Below are 18783 nucleotides of genomic sequence, written 5' to 3' on the forward strand. Positions count from 1 at the left end.
ACCGGAGCGGTACCTATTTATCTACTTGCACTTTGACGTGCTTTCAAAGTGCTAGGTTGGCAGGAGCAGGGACAGAGCGACGGGAGCTCACCCCGCCGCGGGGATTCGAACTGCCGACCTTCCGATCGGCAAGCCCTAGGCTCAGTAGTTTAAACAACAGCACCACCCGCATCCCTGTATTTGTATAGGAAGATATTATTAGAAGTTGGAAGCTGTTGTTACTCTAAAGAATATATTTGCTTTGTTTTGTCTTGGACTTTGCATTCTTTGTCTGAGTCTATTCCTCTTGAATCAAATCCAGTGGCTAGATAGAGTTTGAGTAGCCAGTTCCATGACATGTACACAGGGTCCCACCCAAATAGCCAAACAAAAACACACATTTTCCTTTGCTTACTTAATTCTTTTTGGCATCTTACTTAATCATTTCTGCTGTAGCCACCAACCCCTGCCAAAATCTGAGTCCAGGGTGCTTTCAGCCCTTATCTCCAATAGAGAATAATTGCTATTTATTTTTAAGTTAGGCCACCAATCATGTTGAAATGTTGAACAACATCTTTTCCTCCTCCTCTCCCTCTTTCTGTTTTTTGTTTTTAAGCAATAGGCAAAACCTGCCTATCTTGGCTAAATCTCACAAAAAAATTAAGGCCTTGCCTAACATTTTGCCCAACCTCAGGAGGTCCTGCACCCTATCTAAGCACTCAGTCATGAAAACTATTACAGTGGTACCTCGGGTTAAGTACTTAATTCATTCCAGAGGTCCGTTCTTAACCTGAAACTGTTTTTAACCTGAAGCACCACTTTAGCTAATGGGGCCTCCTGCTGCTGCCGCGCCGCCAGAGCACGATTTCTGTTCTCATCCTGAAGCAAAGTTCTTAACCTGAAGCACCATTTCTGGGTTAGCGGAGTCTGTAACCTGAAGCGTATGTAACCTGAAGCGTATGTAACCTGAGGTACCACTGTATTATTATTTTGTTATTTATTTATCATTGTATTTTATTTTGTGAATAATAACAATTGCCATTCTAAGAGAACAAGGGAGGCAATTATGGTAAGTTCCAGCACCTCTTTTTCTAGGAAAAGAGGACTGCCTATACCCGTAGATCTCAGGGCTGTTCACAACTAAAAATTACAGTATACAAAACCTAAAATACATGATAAAAACAAGACAACCCAATAATCCCCCCTTCCACAATACATTTAAAAGGGCATCAAGTGCCAATTAGCCAAAGGCCTGGTTGAAGAGAAATGTTTTTGCCTGGCATGTAAAGGTGCATAATGAAGGTGCCACCTGAACCTTCCTGGGAAGAGCATTCCACAAATGGAGAGCCACTCCTGTCTGCTACGCTGTTCTTCCCTCAGGCAGCTGTCGACCATGTGAGGGGCCACCATGGGTATCATTCAAGGGGTTCACTGAGTTAAGGACTAGCCCCTGCATACAAAGACAGGGTCTGGCGGATTGAGCGGACGAGGCCAATAGTGAGTCAAATGGTCAAGAAGGCAGTTTCTGCATACGGTGGTACCTCTGGGTACATACTTAATTCATTTTGGAGGTCTGTTCTTAACCTGAAACTGTTCTTAACCTGAGACACTACTTTAGCTAATAAGACCTCCTGCTGCTGCCGCGCCACCAGAGCACAATTTCTGTTCTCATCCTGAAGCAAAGTTCTTAACTTCAAGCACTATTTCTGGGTTAGCAGGGTCTGTAACCTGAAGCGTATGTAACCTGAAGTGTATGTAACCCGAGGTACCACTGTGTTAAGTTTCTATACTGCCCTTCATCTGAAGATTACAGGGCAGTTTACAATATAAAAACACAAAAAATCATAACACTAACAAACAAAAACAGTTTCATCCACTCCGTAGACGCATACACAATTTAGAAGGCCATGTATTGTTTAATTAGACAAATGCCTGGGGGAAGAGGAATGTTTTTGCCTGGCACCTAAAGATGTATAATGAAGGCACCAGGTGAGCCTCCCTGGGGAGGGCATCCTCCAAGCAGGGAGCTACCACAGAAAAGCCCCATTCTCATGTTGCAACCTTCTGAATCTCTCGTGAAGGGGCACACAAAGAAGAGCTTCTTCTTATCCTTGCCGGTTCTAGGTTGGTTCAAATAGGTAGAAGCGGTCCTTGAGGTATTGGGTCCTGAGCCATTTAAGGCTTTATAGGTCACAACCAGCACTTTGAATTGGGCCCGGAAACTAATTGGTAGCCAGTGCAGTCAGGTCAGGATCGATGTAATATGCTCAAATCATCTTTTCATGATAACACACCAACCCTAGATTCATTCTGTTTGTTTGTTTATCCATTTAGTTTTTTATCCTATCTTTCCTCTAAAAGACATCATGGCTGGTAATAGCTATCAGTTCAAAACTGCAATAAAATAAAACATCGTGATAAATTCTAATTTAGGAAGATTATCTGCCTATTGCATTGAAAATAGCTCACAATTACATAGCTGAGGAAGACTTGGAAACATTTCTGCACCGTTTGGTGGGATTTCATTTCTTACGTGTCAATTTTAGATATACAAAACTGTCTTCCCGCAACCAAACTGCAAAATTTGGCTTTCATAATGCTTTTATTTTTCTATATCATCTTCTTTCTATTTATTTGAAAAATATAACCTCTGTACTACAGTTCTGCAATTTTGATAATCGTGGGGGTTTTCATTGGCATTTTTTATGTTATGTTAATAAAAATTTAAATTAAAAATAAATAAATTTTAATGCTGCAGTTTCACATTGCTTTCACCCTCTGGAATGTATTTACTGTAGAGTGGCATTCAGCGGAAGGTTGGGTTCCATAGATTGTTCATGTAGAACATTCAGGTCAGTAGTAAAATGTCCTGAGAGATGTCCTGAGAAAATGTCACTGGCTTCTTATTATTGCCATTTCTAACATTAGATTTGTATTCATTCATTATTTTGCTTAGAGACTGGCTGTCTTGGTAGAAAGCAGCAAGAGACTGCTAGCATATCGTTCTTCCTGTTGTAGCTCAGGCCTTGAAAACATGAAGCTTCACCATGCTATCAACCTTCCAGTCAAATATACTTCAGCTTGTTTCTGACCATTAAATTTGTTCATCCATTCCCCACCCCACATTAAAAACATTGACATTTGCAAGTGTTTGCAAAAATGCAGAAGAGTTCATATTCATCAGCAGGCTACCCCTGTAGACTTGTGCTGCTATATAGAGTAAATTTGCGTAGTGATATTAACGCTTATGCAGAGTTCTGCCTAATGAGCTGTGACTCTACTGGCTATGCTGAAAATGCTAATTAAGAGGGGGGAAACAACTCTTTTCCTGTCAATATTTTCAGAGATGCCCTCTGGCAAGTGAAACTGAAGGAATGTTGTTTTAAAGATCAACTATTTCAATTTTTCCCTATTTAGAAACTTAGTGCGTCTCCAGAAGGTTGCTTTTTGAGTAGGCTTCAGTCACATACTTGTGAATTTTGAGCTTTTGCACAAAAAATATTTCCCCAAAAGATAGGACTTTTGTGAAAGAAAGTGATGGGTAGGTGCAGCAGAAAGTGTAAGATGACACTTGTCACTGGAAAACAGGTGAGGTTCCTGCAGACCGGAAGCAGGCAAATGTTGTCCCGATCTTTAAAAAAAAAAGTGGGGAAAGAAGACCCAGGAAACTACCAACCAGTGAGCTTGATGTTGATACCAGGGAAGGCCCTAGAACAGATAATGAAACAGTTGCTCTGTAAGCAATTAGAAAAGTATCATGTGATTACTAAGACCCAATATGTGTTTCTCAAAAACAAGTCATGCCAGACAAACCACATGTCTTTTTGATGAAGTTACAAGCTTGGAGGATCAGGGAAATGCCGTGGACATCTTGATTTCAGTAAGGTTTTTGACAACCTGCCAGTGATATTCTTGTGAACCTGGTAAAATGTGGGCTGGACAAGGTAACTGTTAATTGGATTTGTAGCTAGTTGACTGACTAATTTCAAAGAGCAGTCACAAATGGTTCCTTATCATTCTGGGAAAAAGTGACAAATAGGGTGCTGCAGGATTCTGTCGTAGGCACAACATTGTTCTTAAAAAATACCAAATCTAGTGTGCCAATGTCAATGCCAGGATATCTGTGACATCAGAAATTGTTTTGTGAATTACCATTGTTAAGTACGAAATTATCACTTCACTTTTCTTCTTTTCATTTCCTTGGGAGCTCTCTTTTTACAATCCCCATGCAACCTTGGGCCTGCAATTCAGGACAACACTTTTATGCATCTGAAAAACTGAACTGTAGTGCCTGAAAGCTTAGGGCATAATAAACTGGTTAGTCTTTAAAGTGCCATAATACTTCTTACAGTTTTAAAAAGAACAGGTACTAGGAAAAAATGAGAGAGACCGGGACTCTCCTAGATAGATAAAAGTGGTTAGCTTAAGAGGGTGAAAGCGGTATAAGATAAATAATTGCTGCTTCTGCAATGGAAAGAGGTTGAAGCTAAGTAAATTTTAATTGCTGCAGAAGGTGGTCTTGTGCACTGTACACAAGTAATATGTTTTGCCATAGATGCTGTCAGTTTGGACTGAGCATGCTCTGCAGGAGAGAAATGGTCTCCAGTTGGTTAGTTTATACAGACTTTTGCTTAAAACAAAAAGAAATCAGACATGATGGGGATGCATAGATTGGCAGGAGTTAGAAGCTGGATAGTAGCATGATGGGTAAAAGTGAATATGAAACAATATTATGTTGGGTCATGTCACTTTCAGGGTCAGTCTTCTTAGCATTGCTTGGAAATAGCTACCAAGGCTTTCAAGCACAGGAACATTTAAGCCCTCCTGGAAATGCCAAGGATGCAATGTGTGTCATTTTCCAAGCAAGGAAGAGATTTTATCTCGCTAGCGAATTCTGTGATTGGCCCCAGTCTGCAGGTGCCAGGCTCGCTGGTGTTGGAAGTCCTTGACTATGGGAGGAGTTTGCAGTTTCAGGGTCCCTCTTAAAGCCTTCTCTGATAGCTTACCTAGTGAAGAGAAGAGAAGAGAAGAGTGAGAGTCAGATCCAGCCAAGAGCACGGACACACAACTCGTTCCTGTGCCTTAACTCTTTTGCCATGGGGCGGTTAATGAAATCGGCATGCTTACGACGACCTCTAATCCTCATCATGCAGCTGACTGTTGCATATATCGTTGTCACTTTCAGCACCACAACCAAGAAGGTAAATTACTTGTGTTTTGTGTGAATGTATATGTATGTATGCATGTAGTTATTAACATGAGAGCATACCCAAGGGTGTGTCTGAACAGGCACAGGGACACTCGGTTTCACAGTACGGCAGTCCGTACAGCAAATACTTTTGTGGGTGTGACTCAGAAATGGATGAGCTTTCATAAATACACATGCTTGCATATATGTGTTTGCCTCCTCCTCCTCCTCCTCCTCCTTCTCTTCCTTCTTCTTCTTTCTATAATCACACCTTTCATCCAAGGAGTCAAGGTGGTGTACATGGTGTACAAGGTGGTGTACAAGGATGGTGTACTCTCCATTCTATCTTCACAACATTCCGGAAGGTAGAGCGGACTAAGAGACAGTGATGGGCCCGAGGTTACCCTGTGAGTTTTATGGCTTAGTGGGGATTTGAATCCTGGTCTCCTAGCCCAGCACTCTAGTTACTGCACCACAATGCATGTGTTGATATCTACGTGTGTGTTTCAAAGTTTGTGGGTGTGAAAGCAGTGAGTGTCCTCTCTGTCTGTGACTCAGTGGAGGTGAGCCCTGAAGGGGCACAGGCAACTGAATATATTGACAATCTCCCACCTTTGCTCCAGTCCACCCTCTACCACAAATTATTGTCCTCACATGTAATACTGCAATATCTGACTTGCTGATGCTATGGAATCGATAGAGAATGACATCTTGACCCCATTAAAGCCAAAGGTGGTTCTGGCTTCATTAGGGTTTGCATTTCACTATAAAGAAATAAGCAACTCAAGGATCATAATAGCATTGCCCAGGAAAAGGCCAGGGTGGGGGAAGGCAGGGAGATATGAGGCTGAATCGCTTATGCAGCATCTCATTAATCATCATTTCAGAAAGCTTATTTTTGCGGCTTCAGCCTACTGAAGACAATTCTTCCAGACATCTCTCAGTTTGGCAATACAGAATAAACTGACTGAACTTCAAACCAGATGACAATATAACAAAGCAATGTTATGAGTCTGCACCTTATTTATTACTCGTTAAACATAGGCCAGAATTAATAGGGGTTTTTTTCTGACAGCACACAGCTCTTTCATTTTTACATATTTACATAGAAGAAATAGCTGAGCTACCGTTAGTTAGATCATTTGTAAGCAAAACCACCTGTGTTTTATCCCAGCAGATAAATTATATCATCACTAAATATTGGAGGGATTCTCCATTCGCAATAAGAATAAGCCCAAAAGTTGTGGAACTCCCTCTTTTCTGATCTCTGGTGGTTTCGACTGTTGCAATTCATTCTGCGTTACAAGTTCCAAGATTCTCCAGCTGTTCCATTCACAACTAGCTTCATGTCTCGGGGCTAAGCAAACTCTTCCGATGTGCTGATAATTTGATTGTGGTTGCGTGCGTGAGATCCCTGGGCATAGACTGCCACCACGAGGCAATGAAATACTTCAAACCACTCTGCTATGAGCCTCTGAAAAAGATTAGGTATAGGACAGCCATAGGAAGGTCCTCGGGAACGAGCAAAAGTTTCCCAAATGTTCTTGGATCTAAGGCATTATAAAATGTTGCTTTGAATACCATAAATTAAACAATGTGTGGTTTATGACACAATGTACTACATTTTTATGACTGTAGCAAGCCTCACGGTGAGCTCTGGGATCTCTTAAATTTGTTCTCATCAGTTGTGAAGCTTGCAAAATAAACACCAGTTATAGCTTTTGATATTGCCGTCTGCTGCGGTTGGCTAGCAACCCCTTGCGTCTTTGCCCGCCTAAACTTTAAATGCTCCGTGAGAGAGTTTAAGAGCAGACTTCTCTGAATTTAGAAAAGGATTGTAGCTCAGGGCAAATAATCCATTGCAGTTTCTCACAGTTTCTCATTCCCCCCCACCCCAATCTCAAGTTCAACTTTCCACATTTCTTTAGTTTGAACTTTACACATTTCTTTATACAATTAGAGGTGTATAGGGTGTTGGGGGAGAGGTAGTACCCCTGGTGGGGGACACATATTGCTCCTTCTGGGGTAGTTTGTACACCTTTGGCCTCCACCCTGCATTCAGCTCTCACCTGTGGCTCCGAGAAGCTGCCAGTATGTGACAGCAGCCACACCCCGGGGAACAGCCTTGACTGGCTGGTAGCTGATGGGTCTCAAACCCTCAGTGACTAGCCCCTGCATACAAAGACAGGGTCTGGCGGATTGAGCGGACGAGGCCAATAGTGGGTCAAATGGTCAAGAAGGCAGTCTGAGTTCCAGGGTGTTTGACAACCAGGGGACGACTGTAGCAAATAATAAATATATTTTAAAAAATCCCTCCATACTGAAAGCTGGGTGTCAGGCAAAGCGTTCTGCCCTAGCTAGTTTTCTATGTGCATAGATTTATTTATACAGTGGTAACTCTGGTTATGTACTTAATTCATTTTGGAGGTCCGTTCTTAACCTGAAACTGTTCTTAACCTGAGCCACCACTTTAGCTAATGGGGCCTCCTGCTGCTGCCGCGCCACCGGAGCACAATTTCTGTTCTCATCCTGAAGCAAAGTTCTTAACCCGAGGTACTATTTCTGGGTTAGCAGAGTCTGTGACCTGAAGCGTCTGTAACCTGAAGCGTCTGTAACCCAAGGTACCACTTTATATAATTATGTAATTGACTTTTTATTTTTTTATTTTGTTTATCATATTGTTGTTATGTTACTATGGCCAATGGCTGATGCAAATAAAGATTCATTCATTCTGCATATGCTGTAGAGGGAAGGGAGGGGCAGATGGGGCTCATCAACCTGGGAAGGTAGCCCATCTAGGAGAAGGAAAACTGATCCTAAACCTCTTCTGCCTTGCATGCTATCTTTCGGAGAAGAAAAGGCCAAGGAGTAAACCCTACACAATTCCGGAGTGGAGTTCCTAAGATGCTTAGATGGCACCTTGTATGCCTCCTTTTAGCAAATCCTGCAGCCAAGCTGGTGCCAGTAGGGCTGAGAGTGGGGTCTTGTTGTCTGGACGGCCCCGGACCTCCATACACACTACTCAGGCTTGCGCCGAGGAGAAGTCACTTTGGTACTGCTAATGCAGTGGTTTGACATCACCCCACCAAGGTGCACTCCATTGTCTCTTGAGACAGATGGTACCAAGAAGTTTTATGCAATTTTGCCCAATTTACATATTTTTGCAAAGCAGTTTTCTTAAGATTTCTGAATGTTGTTGTATGTTAAATTTCACTAATACAGTCATACCTCAAGTTGAATGCGCTTCGGGTTGAGTGCGTTTGAGTTGCGCTCCAAGGAAACCCAGAAGTAACGGAGCGCATTACTTCTGGGTTTCGCTGCTCACACATGCGCAGATGCTCAGAATGACGTCACACGCATACACGGTAGCGGCAAAATGCGGCACGCGCTGACACGTTGTCGCATCTTGCGTTCCGTTCGGCATGCGAATGGGGCTCCAGAACGGATCCCATTAGCATCCCGAGGTACCACTGTACATGTTTTTTCACTCCATGCATATACCTTTGTACACATTACAGTGGTACCTCGGGTTAAGTACTTAATTCGTTCCGGAGGTCCGTACTTAACCTGAAACTGTTCTTAACCTGAAGCACCACTTTAGCTGATGGGGCCTCCTGCTGCTGCCGCGTTGCCGGAGCACAATTTCTGTTCTCATCCTGAAGCAAAGTTCTTAACCTGAAGCACTATTTCTGGGTTAGCGGAGTGTGTAACCTGAAGTGTATGTAACCTGAAGCGTATGTAACCCGAGGTACCACTGTACTTGGATGGGGAAGTGCATTGAAAAATTCAGAGAAGTGGAAATTTCACAGCAAAAACCACTATTCAATGCTCAATTAACATTTGCTCCAATTGAGTGCTTAAAAACAGGTTTTCATGGGGAAAGCTCTGGGGCAAAAAACAAAAAAACCTCTGCTTGGAGGTTTGAGCATTTAAGCACAGACCTGTGTCTGAAAAGAGCGGAGCAACAGGTAAGTGTGGATAAATTCTTACCACATTTTGTAGACTCACAAAGCTGCCTCATGCCAGGCCAGGCTCTTTGCAAGTCTAGCTAGACACAAGACCCTCCTATCTTGTTTGTGCTGCAAGAAACTGACACATCTACCTCTGCTGATAGTTTTTTTAAAAGCAGTGAGCAGAAATAAAATATCATATTTTTTGCTCTATAGGACGCACCCGACCATAGGACGCACCTTGTTTTAGAGGGGGAGAACAAGAAAAAAAATTCTCCCCCTCTCTGCACAGCTCCTTCAGAGAAGTGGCAGGAGAAGTGGAGCCCCTTCCATTTCTCCTCCCGCTTCACTGAAGGGGCACTGCACAGAGAGGGAAAGCTGTGTAGCACCTCTCCAGCAAAGCGAAGCCAGGAGAGCGAGAGGGGTTGGTGCGCACCAATCCCTCTCGCTCTCCTGGCTTCAGCGAAAGCAACCCGAAGCCTCTGGCTTCAGGCGGCTATCCCTGAAGCCTGGAGAGCGAGAGGGGTCAGTGCGCACCGACCCCTCTCACTCTCCAGGCTTCAGCGAAAGCAACACGAAGCCTCCAGAGCGTGGAGGGAGCACTCCCTCTGCGCTTCGGAGGCTTCACGTTGCTATCGCTGAAGCCAAAGAGCCTGCATAAGACGCACACACATTTCCCCTTAATTTTTGGAGGGGAAAAAGTGTGTCTTATAGAGCGGAAAATGTGATAAATACAAAGCAGTGTAAAAGGAATTGGCAGCCATAAAATAAGTTAGATTAACAAGCAAACGAAAGCTTTTGCTTGGTGCCAAAATTATATCAAAACAGGCATTACTGGTCAGAGCATTCTACAGCCAGGGTATTGCCACCAAGGTCCTTTCTTTAGTTGCTAGCCACCATATATTCAGTGATGTTGGCCCTCAAAGAAAAGACTCTAAAATATTTTAGGAAGGGCCATAGTTCAGGGGTAGAGTATCCATTTTCCATGCAGAATACCCCAGTTTCAAACCCCAGGATCTCCATGTAGGACTGGGAGAGACCTGAGTTTGAAGCTCTGGAGTGTAGCTGCCGATCAGTGTAGACTAGATGAGCCAGTGGTCTGACTCAGTATAAGGCAGCAGCCTATGTTCTTCCTCACAGGTTTGGCTTATGGGGGAAGTCTTCATCTGTTCAGTGATTGAAGCCACACGCTTGGTCCCCATGCAGCCTGAAACCATCTAATTTGATATCTGCTGCCCTCTACCTCCTCTTCTTAGAAGGAAGAAATTGGTTAATCCTTGTCCAAAAAAGCAGGATGTCAAAAGCCATATTCCTCCCAAGGCTGGGTTGTTCAATGTTGAAATAGCACATACATCTGTCACAGAGCCCTAAGAGATAATACAGAGGAAATCCAGTTGTCTTGTTTAAAGCTTCTAATAAAATGATACCTTTTATTTAAATACTGCATTATGTAGTTATGCACGCTCTCTCTCTGCCTGCCTGCAGGCTCATTCCAGATGCACTAAAATGATCAGATTTATTTCCATAGCTGGTACTAACTTTTATTTGCCCATTTGTAAGTGGGGAGGTGGTAGCATCCCTTAGGGTTCTATGGAAGGCTTCTCTCTCATCAAGAAAATGCAGGGTGCTTTGCTATTTACAAGATCCTTTATGGCTGATAAATTTATGTGGAATTGTCCATAAATACTTCCGGTGTGTGTGGGGGGGGAGCGGGGAGAGGCAGTAGCATCATTTATTGTTTCTGAAAGAACGCACATCTTTCCTCTTTTTAATGAGCGTCAGCCAAGTGAATTATAGTTCTGATTTCAGGGAGAGTTGTGACGGCACAGAAAGACCATTGGAGGATTTGTTATAATCCAGTTCAGTACGACCCCATCAGCACTATGCATTTAAATGAGCATTATATCCATTTAAACAGTCATGGATGCCTCCTCAAGAATTCTGGGGAACTGTAGTTTGATAAGAGGTGCTGAGGGCTGTTAGGAGACTCCCTGTTCCCCTCACAGAGCTACAATTCCCAAAGTGGAATGCTTCTTCCTAAGCTCTGTGAGGGGAATAGAGCTCTCCTAACATCTTTCAGCCTGCTTAACAGACATAACTTCCCAGAATTCTTTGAGAATGTTAATTTAAAGATCTTTTTCAGCTCATCATAAATGAGGTTCCAGAACTCTCTAATTTCTACCTCTGCTACTCAGGCAGTGCACTTCTATACATGTTTTCGGCTTACTCTAAAGTAAGCCTGCTTAGAATTGCAGTTACGAACTGTATAATAAAAACTACGGTTGCCAGGTCATCTTGAGATTTACATGTGTGAGGTGGAGCCAATGACTGAGAGGGTAAATCCTGACTATGCTTGGAGGCTCAGGAGGGTGTAGCTCAATATACTGGAGAAACAGAGCTGGAAACAGAAGCTTTCAAATCAAGCAGTTTTGTCTCCTTACCCTGAAATTTTAGCTCATTGAGAAAATAGCTTAAAATTCAAGTCAAAGACTTCCCAATAACTTGAATAAAGACACCCCCCCATAAATTCTCCCATTGCCCATTGTAGTCTTCTCTGTGAATGTGTGATAGAATCAAATTACTTTAAGCTTGTAAATACGTTGAGCAACATTCATTCTTAGGCTGCTCCTAGCTTGTAAGTTTATTCAAACTTATGCAACTGTAATGGGAAGGGGAAAGAAACAGCAAAAGAAGTTCTGTGCCATCCTCATATTTGTTTTGGAATCAGCCTTAACCACATCCACATGGAAGGCTGTCTGCATTGTTGACCTCTGGGACTCAGAGGCTCAAAGCGATGAGAGAACCCAGACAAGCAGTATTCTCACCATGACTTTGCATTGTAATTCTGGCAAAGGGATGCAAGTATGATATATAGTTTCTTTTTCGGCTGGTCAAATGTGAGTGTGCTTGAATGATTATTGTTTTGGATTCCAAAACTAAGGCCACAAGCAGGATGCACCCAACAACACTCCTCTTGAAATGCACTCACTATTAAAAGTTATAAAAGGAAGCTGGAAAGCATCAATGCCAGAGATAAGATTCGGAATTCTGAACTATTTCCAGTGTAGAGTTGGGATATTTTCATCCTACGCAGTGATTAAAAGGATGTTGATGTTTTGGTATCTAAACTCCTAAAGCTTTGAACACATTAGCGACTTAAAACGCAGCAGGGCCATTTCACTCATTATGTTTCAAGCCACATTTGCAAACTGCTGTTCACACCATGGGGGGGGGGGGTCTTCGCCTGATCCATATTACCTGTTTGGTGTCTCCCCCCCTCCCCACTCTGGGGAGGCTATCATCTGTGCATGCACAATGGCTGTCTCATAGGTACACACCTCAGCTGAAATGCAAAGCAGTGGGAGATGGTTTGGGGGAAAATCTGATGGAAGGTAGCTTTTTTGGGGGGGGGGGCTCACCAAACAGCAGCATTTCTCAAGAAACTGCAAGATTGATGTGGGTTGTGGTCAACATCATGTGTTCATAGCTTCAAACACCAGTGGTAGGAATGCACTGGAGCCAGATTAAATGGTAATGTATACACAACCTTAATATCTGTGTTCATGTTGGTCTGTGACAACACTCAGGTCGTTATTCTAGTATGGCATGTTCCACAGCTATGAATATCTACAGGGTTCTGCTATCAATCTTTATGAGTCCCGCTGAAAAATTGTAATCTGCAAATGCAAATAATTTGCCCCAGGGCATACAGGAATGACTCCTGCCCTTTGAGCCACCTCACAGCCCTGCCTTTGCCTCACAGCAGGATTTTGGTTTCGGATGCAAACACCACTGAACACATTGAAATTTACTTCTGAGTAGATGTGTATAAGATTGGGTTTTGATTCTGTTGAGGCAGTTGCCTCGTTTTGCGTTCCCATGTTCCCCAGTGTTTCATAAAGCAACTGCTCCTAAAACTTTGAATTTCTCTGAGCTTTTGAACCCCCCTCCCCCCTTTCTAAATTTATGGGGCACTACAGGGGTTCCCCTGCTCAGTGCCACTCCTCTACAGTGTGCAAAAATTCTTGCACAAAATTGTGTGCTCATAAAGTCTGCTGCTAAATGTTTTTTAAAAGATTGTTTTTGAGATTGTTTTTTGCAAACATCGTGTGCATCCCTATTCTCCAGTGCTCACACTGCTCCTGCACAAATGATTTCCATGTTCACTTCAATGCATTGCACACCAGGAATTTTCTCCCCCACTGAAGTGAATGGGGAGGCCACTCCATGCGTGAGATCCATGAGCGTGTTAACCTGTATCTTCTCCCATTGCCTGAATTCCAGGTGTTGCCACCTGGAAGTTCCTGTCCATGGTGGCTCTTGTTTCCTACTGGTGGGTGGAAACAAAAATGGGCCACTTAATTCATTCTATAGTTCTGCACCACCTTTGACGAGAGCTTTCTTCCTTTTTAACTAAGGGCTCTGTTGTGTGTGAGCATCTACTCTTGGATTTTCATTTCTTTCTGAAGCAGAGTTCCTTTTACAAAAAAAGTTTTTCTTTACAGCAGCAGCAGCAGCAGAATTCCAGCTATCTCTTCGTGGAATTCCCATTACAGGAATAGACACTATTTGGTTCTGTTTCTCAGTCTTTATGATTTACAGAACTTTACACTGGTCAATAACAAATAAAACAAGACAATATTTTTCTCTTTTAGCCATTTGGCCGGAGACCTACTGCTGAATCATTCACATGCTCATTTGCACTAGCAACTTGTTCAAGACCATTTTCCAGGTTTCTTCTAGAATCTTCCAACAGGCTCATCCATACTTTGCGTGTCCCTTGATTTCTAGGCACAGGCCCGAGAGCTTTTTCTTTTGCCCTGTCTCTTTCCCTGGGAAAACCCGCTGTCTACTGCTGAATCGGAACAAATGTCAATCTGCAGAAAACCCAATTGATGTTTGTTTTGATTCAGCAGTAAACAGCGGGTTTTCCTGGGGAAAGCGGCAGGGCAGAAGAAAAACCTCTGAGAATCATGCCCAGAAATTACAGGACACAGCGGAAATTTGGATGACCCCAAACATTTCAGCAAAATTCCAAGCAGATCAAACGTTTGAAACCTGGGAGCCATTTGCCTGATTTATAATACTGTGAAACCAATTTGCTTATGTGTGTTTTGCCTTTAAAGGAGCTCTCTGAAGATCCTCACTTGGTTGTCAATGGAATCAGTTCCCACGACTTGCACCAAGGGAAGCTGGGAAACTGCTGGTTTGTGGCAGCCTGCTCTTGCCTGGCCCTTCGGCAGAACCTCTGGCAAAAGGTACTGTGCTACTGAGCAACAGACGAGCATTCCCAGGGCTCTAAAGCGATGGGTGTCAAGGACGCTAAAGCCAGCTACTCTGGGAATACTTTTGCTTTTAGACAGTAATAACGATAAATCATATGTGGTTTAGGATCCCAAGTCCTTTTGATCTTGGAAGAGAAACAACTGGTATTTCTTTCCATGAGTGATTTTTTAATGAGCACATCTGGATGGGGAGGCAGGGTCAAATGCAGCCCTCCAGGGTCAAATGCAGCCTTCTTCCCTTCAGAACTCTCCCCAAGCCCACAGTCCTTACAGACTTGGCTTCATCCACTGATTGAGAATTTTTGATTGGATGGAACTATGATTGTGGCCCCTGGAAGGTCACCAAGAATGCAAAGCAGCCCTTGATCTGAAAAAAAGTTCTTCATCCTTTGGCTGACCAATTTACTCTGAATGAATAATTTTGTAAAACCATCCATTTCCCTAACAGGGCAAATTGGATCTGAGGAGAGGTGATTTGTATCAGGAAGAAGGTGTGGGAGGAAAGGCTTAACCTCTTCTCTCAGCTCTGCAGTCCCAAATCAATCCCTTCTACCTTGTACAGTGGTACCTCTAGTTACAAACTTAATTCATTCCGGAGGTCCGTTCTTAACCTGAAACTGTTCTTAACTAGAGGCAGTGCTTTTGCTAATGGGGCCTCTTACTGCTATTGCACTGGCACACAATTTCTGTTCTCATCCTGGGGCAAAGTTCTCAACTCGAGGTAACTCTTCCAGGTTAGCAGAGTTTGTAACCTGAGGCGTTTGTAACTCGAGGTACCACTGTATCCTCTTTTGAAACTACTTGAAATATATAATGGATCTCCAGCATCTTGCCTTGTTTAACCCACGAAAACTAGCATGACTTGCTGCAAACCATTGGCATGTCTGTTCTTCTACATTCTGCCCCTGTTGAAGGTGCAGAGCTCCAGTTTTAGAAATCTGGCAGGGGGCACAGAGTGGAGGCGAGAGCATATCTATGGTGGTTATTTCAGGTTTCACATACATGGGCTTAGTTACAGTTAGGGAAAGAGTGACGAGCAGGAAGATCAGGGTCTGCTGGAAAAATCTCTGGGTGATTTCCAGGAGATTGGTAAGGAAAAGCTAGTAGCCTTTCTTCTAGGGCTATAAGAATGATCTTAACTAAGAAGGAATTTAAATTGTTTCCTTGTAATGGAAGTCTCCCCCTCCCCAATTACAAATCCATGTTTTTTGGGGTCTGATTATTTTTTTAATGGATCCATTTTATCAGTTAATCGAGAAATGTTTCCTGCCTCAATGCTTGGAGTAATTCTCTGTTTCTTTGGACACTTTAGGTGGTTCCACATGTTGAGGAACAGGACTGGGTTTCAGATAATCCAGATCAAAATGTGGGGATATTTCACTTCTGCTTCTGGCGTTTTGGAGAATGGATTGATGTGGTCATAGATGACCGCTTGCCAACTGTAGACAATGAGCTGATCTATTGCCATTCTAACGACCGCAATGAATTCTGGAGCGCCCTTCTGGAGAAGGCCTACGCAAAGTACGTGATTGCTTTGACTTGGCACAATTTTTGTTCTTTCAACAAAATGAAAACTGCCTTGTAATGTTGTTACAAAATGTTACAATCTTACCAAAACCAAGTGGTTTTAACAAATTGCCCATGATGATCTTGGGGCCCCTTCCTACCTCATGCCTTACATAGAATACACAAATTATCTAAGAGTGATAGGGGGTCTGCAGTAGAAAGACTAAATTAAAAAGTGCTGATTTTCACTTTCCCTGCAGTGCATAGAATACACATGTAGCATGGTCAGATTGGGAGGGTTTCCTACGAGAAATTTCATGGAGACAAAAGTACTATAATGGACTCCCTCAACAGTCCAGATAAAGTTGGCAAGGTATCCATACCCAGTGCTATTTTTCTAGAAAATGAGGTGCCAGAACTCACCATGAACCCTTGTTCTCTTATAATGACAATAGTGCCCACTTGAGAGGCACCAGACCTGAGTTCTGGCAAGTTCTGGATGAAAAGAAGCCCTGTCTATACCTGTAGGTAATGCATAGCTCTCCCTTGACAGCACAATTCTACTCTAGTTCAAATTTAATGGGGCTTATCTGCAGGAGAGTGGGTAGTTGCAGGAAATGGCTAGGAGGACATAACTAAAGGGTGTATGCCTTTCATTCTCCCACTCTGAGCTAAGGATGGTGAGATCTAGGTCTCTGGGTAAACAAATGATAGGAAACAGCAGTTTTTGTAGGGGGCTAAGACTAGCTAGCGAGATGGCAAGGCAGAGAATTGAGTTTTAGCTTGACCAACTTACATCATTTTGGAGTTCTGGCTGCCTTCCTCTGGAGATATGATGTAGGGTAGTGGATTTCCCCATAGGTTGGAGTATTTAAGCTCTGCCTGCTCCACCTTTGCCCAACCCATGCATTTTTAAATAAACCCAAATATTACAAAATACCAACAAGAGTCTAGTGATCTCCTAACAAAGGAAATGAAACCTAGGTAAGCACGATGCCTCTAGAGGGGAGGAGGAGGGAGGCAGCCCATTGGGAGCAGCGAAACCTTCTTCATATAGCTGGGTGTGTCCTCAATATACATTGTGTTACCACTAGGATGGCCGGGTCTTATGAAGCCCTGGATGGTGGAAACACCGCAGAGGCCATCGTTGACTTCACAGGAGCAGTTGCAGAATCCATTGACATGATTGATGGCCACTACAGCCATGATATCATCGAGCGGGCGAAACTCTTTGAAGATTTGCTGAAGGTGCAAAGAAGAGAAGGATTAATCAGCTGTTACATCATGGTAATTTTATATTACTAAGAGAAGGAGCATTTAAAATAATTATAATAATAGTTGCTTGTCACCCAGAAAGTCTCCTAGAGGCCTTTACTGAAAATATATATACCATTCAAATGTGGAGGAGGATTCAAATGATGCATAAAAATTCCATACAGCATGGTGGGGGGAACAAAAAATAAGAAAAAAACCAGTTCCCACCCCATAACAGTAATAAGAAACAACATTAGTAAACAATAAATGAAGCAATACTCCAACCCACTAACTAACAAATTATCTAAGAGTGATAGGGGCTCTGCAGTAGGAAGACTGAACTAAAAAGAGCTGATTTTCACTTTCCCTGCAGTGCAGTCACAGGAGCCTGAGTTGTGTGTGTATATGTGCATGTACGCTCCATGCTGACATTTGCGATGGGAGAATGACAAAGCGTAAGAGATGTCTGGAGCTGTGCATGGAGTGAGAGTTCACCCGTAGTTCACTTGAAGGCACACTGGATTGTCGGAAGACAAATCTGTGTGGAAAGAGCTCCCTGGGGATAGACGCTGTGAAAACCAAATCTGCAATCTAATCTGTCCCTTGCCATGCTCTTGACTCTTCACAGAAATGTGAGGTTCCACCCCCTTTGGAATAGGGCGAGGGATGAATAATTCCTGGATCAGACATAGATGAATAAAGCAGAGTTTCCCAGCTTCCAGTCCAAGCTTCTACTGCCTTCCCAGTTTGTTTGGTTGCTTATTTCTCATAGTCACAATCAATTTTCCAAACACTCATTTACAGCAGACAAATTGTCATTTGGTGCTGATTACAAATTCCAGGAGAGCAGTTGTGTTGCATTTTTTTAAATTTGCTTGCTTGCTTACTTGCATGCAAATAAATAAAATGCAGCAGAACTACTCTTCTGGAATTTGTAATCACCACTCATTGGTGATTATTTGCTTGCGTACTTAACCTACAAGCAGTTCTAAACTGCTTAATAGTTTAAAATACAACATAAGAACCTATAAAATGGTATTATACAACAGAAAAAACCCTGGAAAATGGCAAAGAATCGCATGGCGTTTCTTGGTGTCTTAGTTTTACGAAACTGCCTTTATTATACCATTCATAGGCCACTTACTTGTGTACATTCAGTGAAGAGATATGTTTATACACACATATGTGTTTTACAGTGCATGATATAAGGGGAAGGGCCATAGCTCAGTGTTAGAGCATATGCTTGGCATTCAGAAGGTCCTAGGTTCAATTCTTAGCATCTCCATGTAGAATTGGAGCAAACCCTGCCCTAAGTCCTGGAGAACCACTGACAGTCTGTGCAGAGAGCAGAAAGCTACATGGCCCAATAGTCTGACTCCTTGGAAGGGAGCTTCCTATATACCTATTAGACCCAATAATGCTTTCATTCTGTTGGCATCAAGATGACAAATTTCTGGGTAGAAGCAACCTTGCATGCCTCCCTTGCGTGGAACTATAGTGGAATATAGCACATGTTTAGCACTCTTTCTAATATTTGCAGACAGGTTTTTTCCCTGGAAGCAAATATGAAAACAAGCACTAAGCACGCTCTATATTCCAGCTCCAATGAAATAAACTGCCA

The 18783-nt window shown here is 42.9% G+C and overlaps 1 protein-coding gene across 6 annotated transcripts in view; it reads left to right on the forward strand.

Annotated features, from left to right (window-relative positions):
• The window catches only part of CAPN6 (calpain 6), a 72376-nt gene that overhangs the window by 27108 nt on the left and 26485 nt on the right, over positions 1-18783 (forward strand). For 5 of the 6 annotated variants that reach the window (XM_053373832.1, XM_053373828.1, XM_053373829.1 and 2 more), the window contains 3 exons: positions 14244-14375; positions 15715-15923; positions 17003-17195. In XM_053373832.1, the coding sequence (XP_053229807.1) occupies positions 14244-14375; positions 15715-15923; positions 17003-17195 (534 nt within the window). Of the gene's footprint in view, positions 1-4992; positions 5181-14243; positions 14376-15714; positions 15924-17002; positions 17196-18783 lie in introns of those variants that run through there. The other variant, XM_053373831.1, reaches the window with a different exon arrangement.

This window comes from Podarcis raffonei, chromosome Z, assembly GCF_027172205.1.
Source record: "Podarcis raffonei isolate rPodRaf1 chromosome Z, rPodRaf1.pri, whole genome shotgun sequence".
NCBI lineage: Eukaryota > Metazoa > Chordata > Lepidosauria > Squamata > Lacertidae > Podarcis > Podarcis raffonei.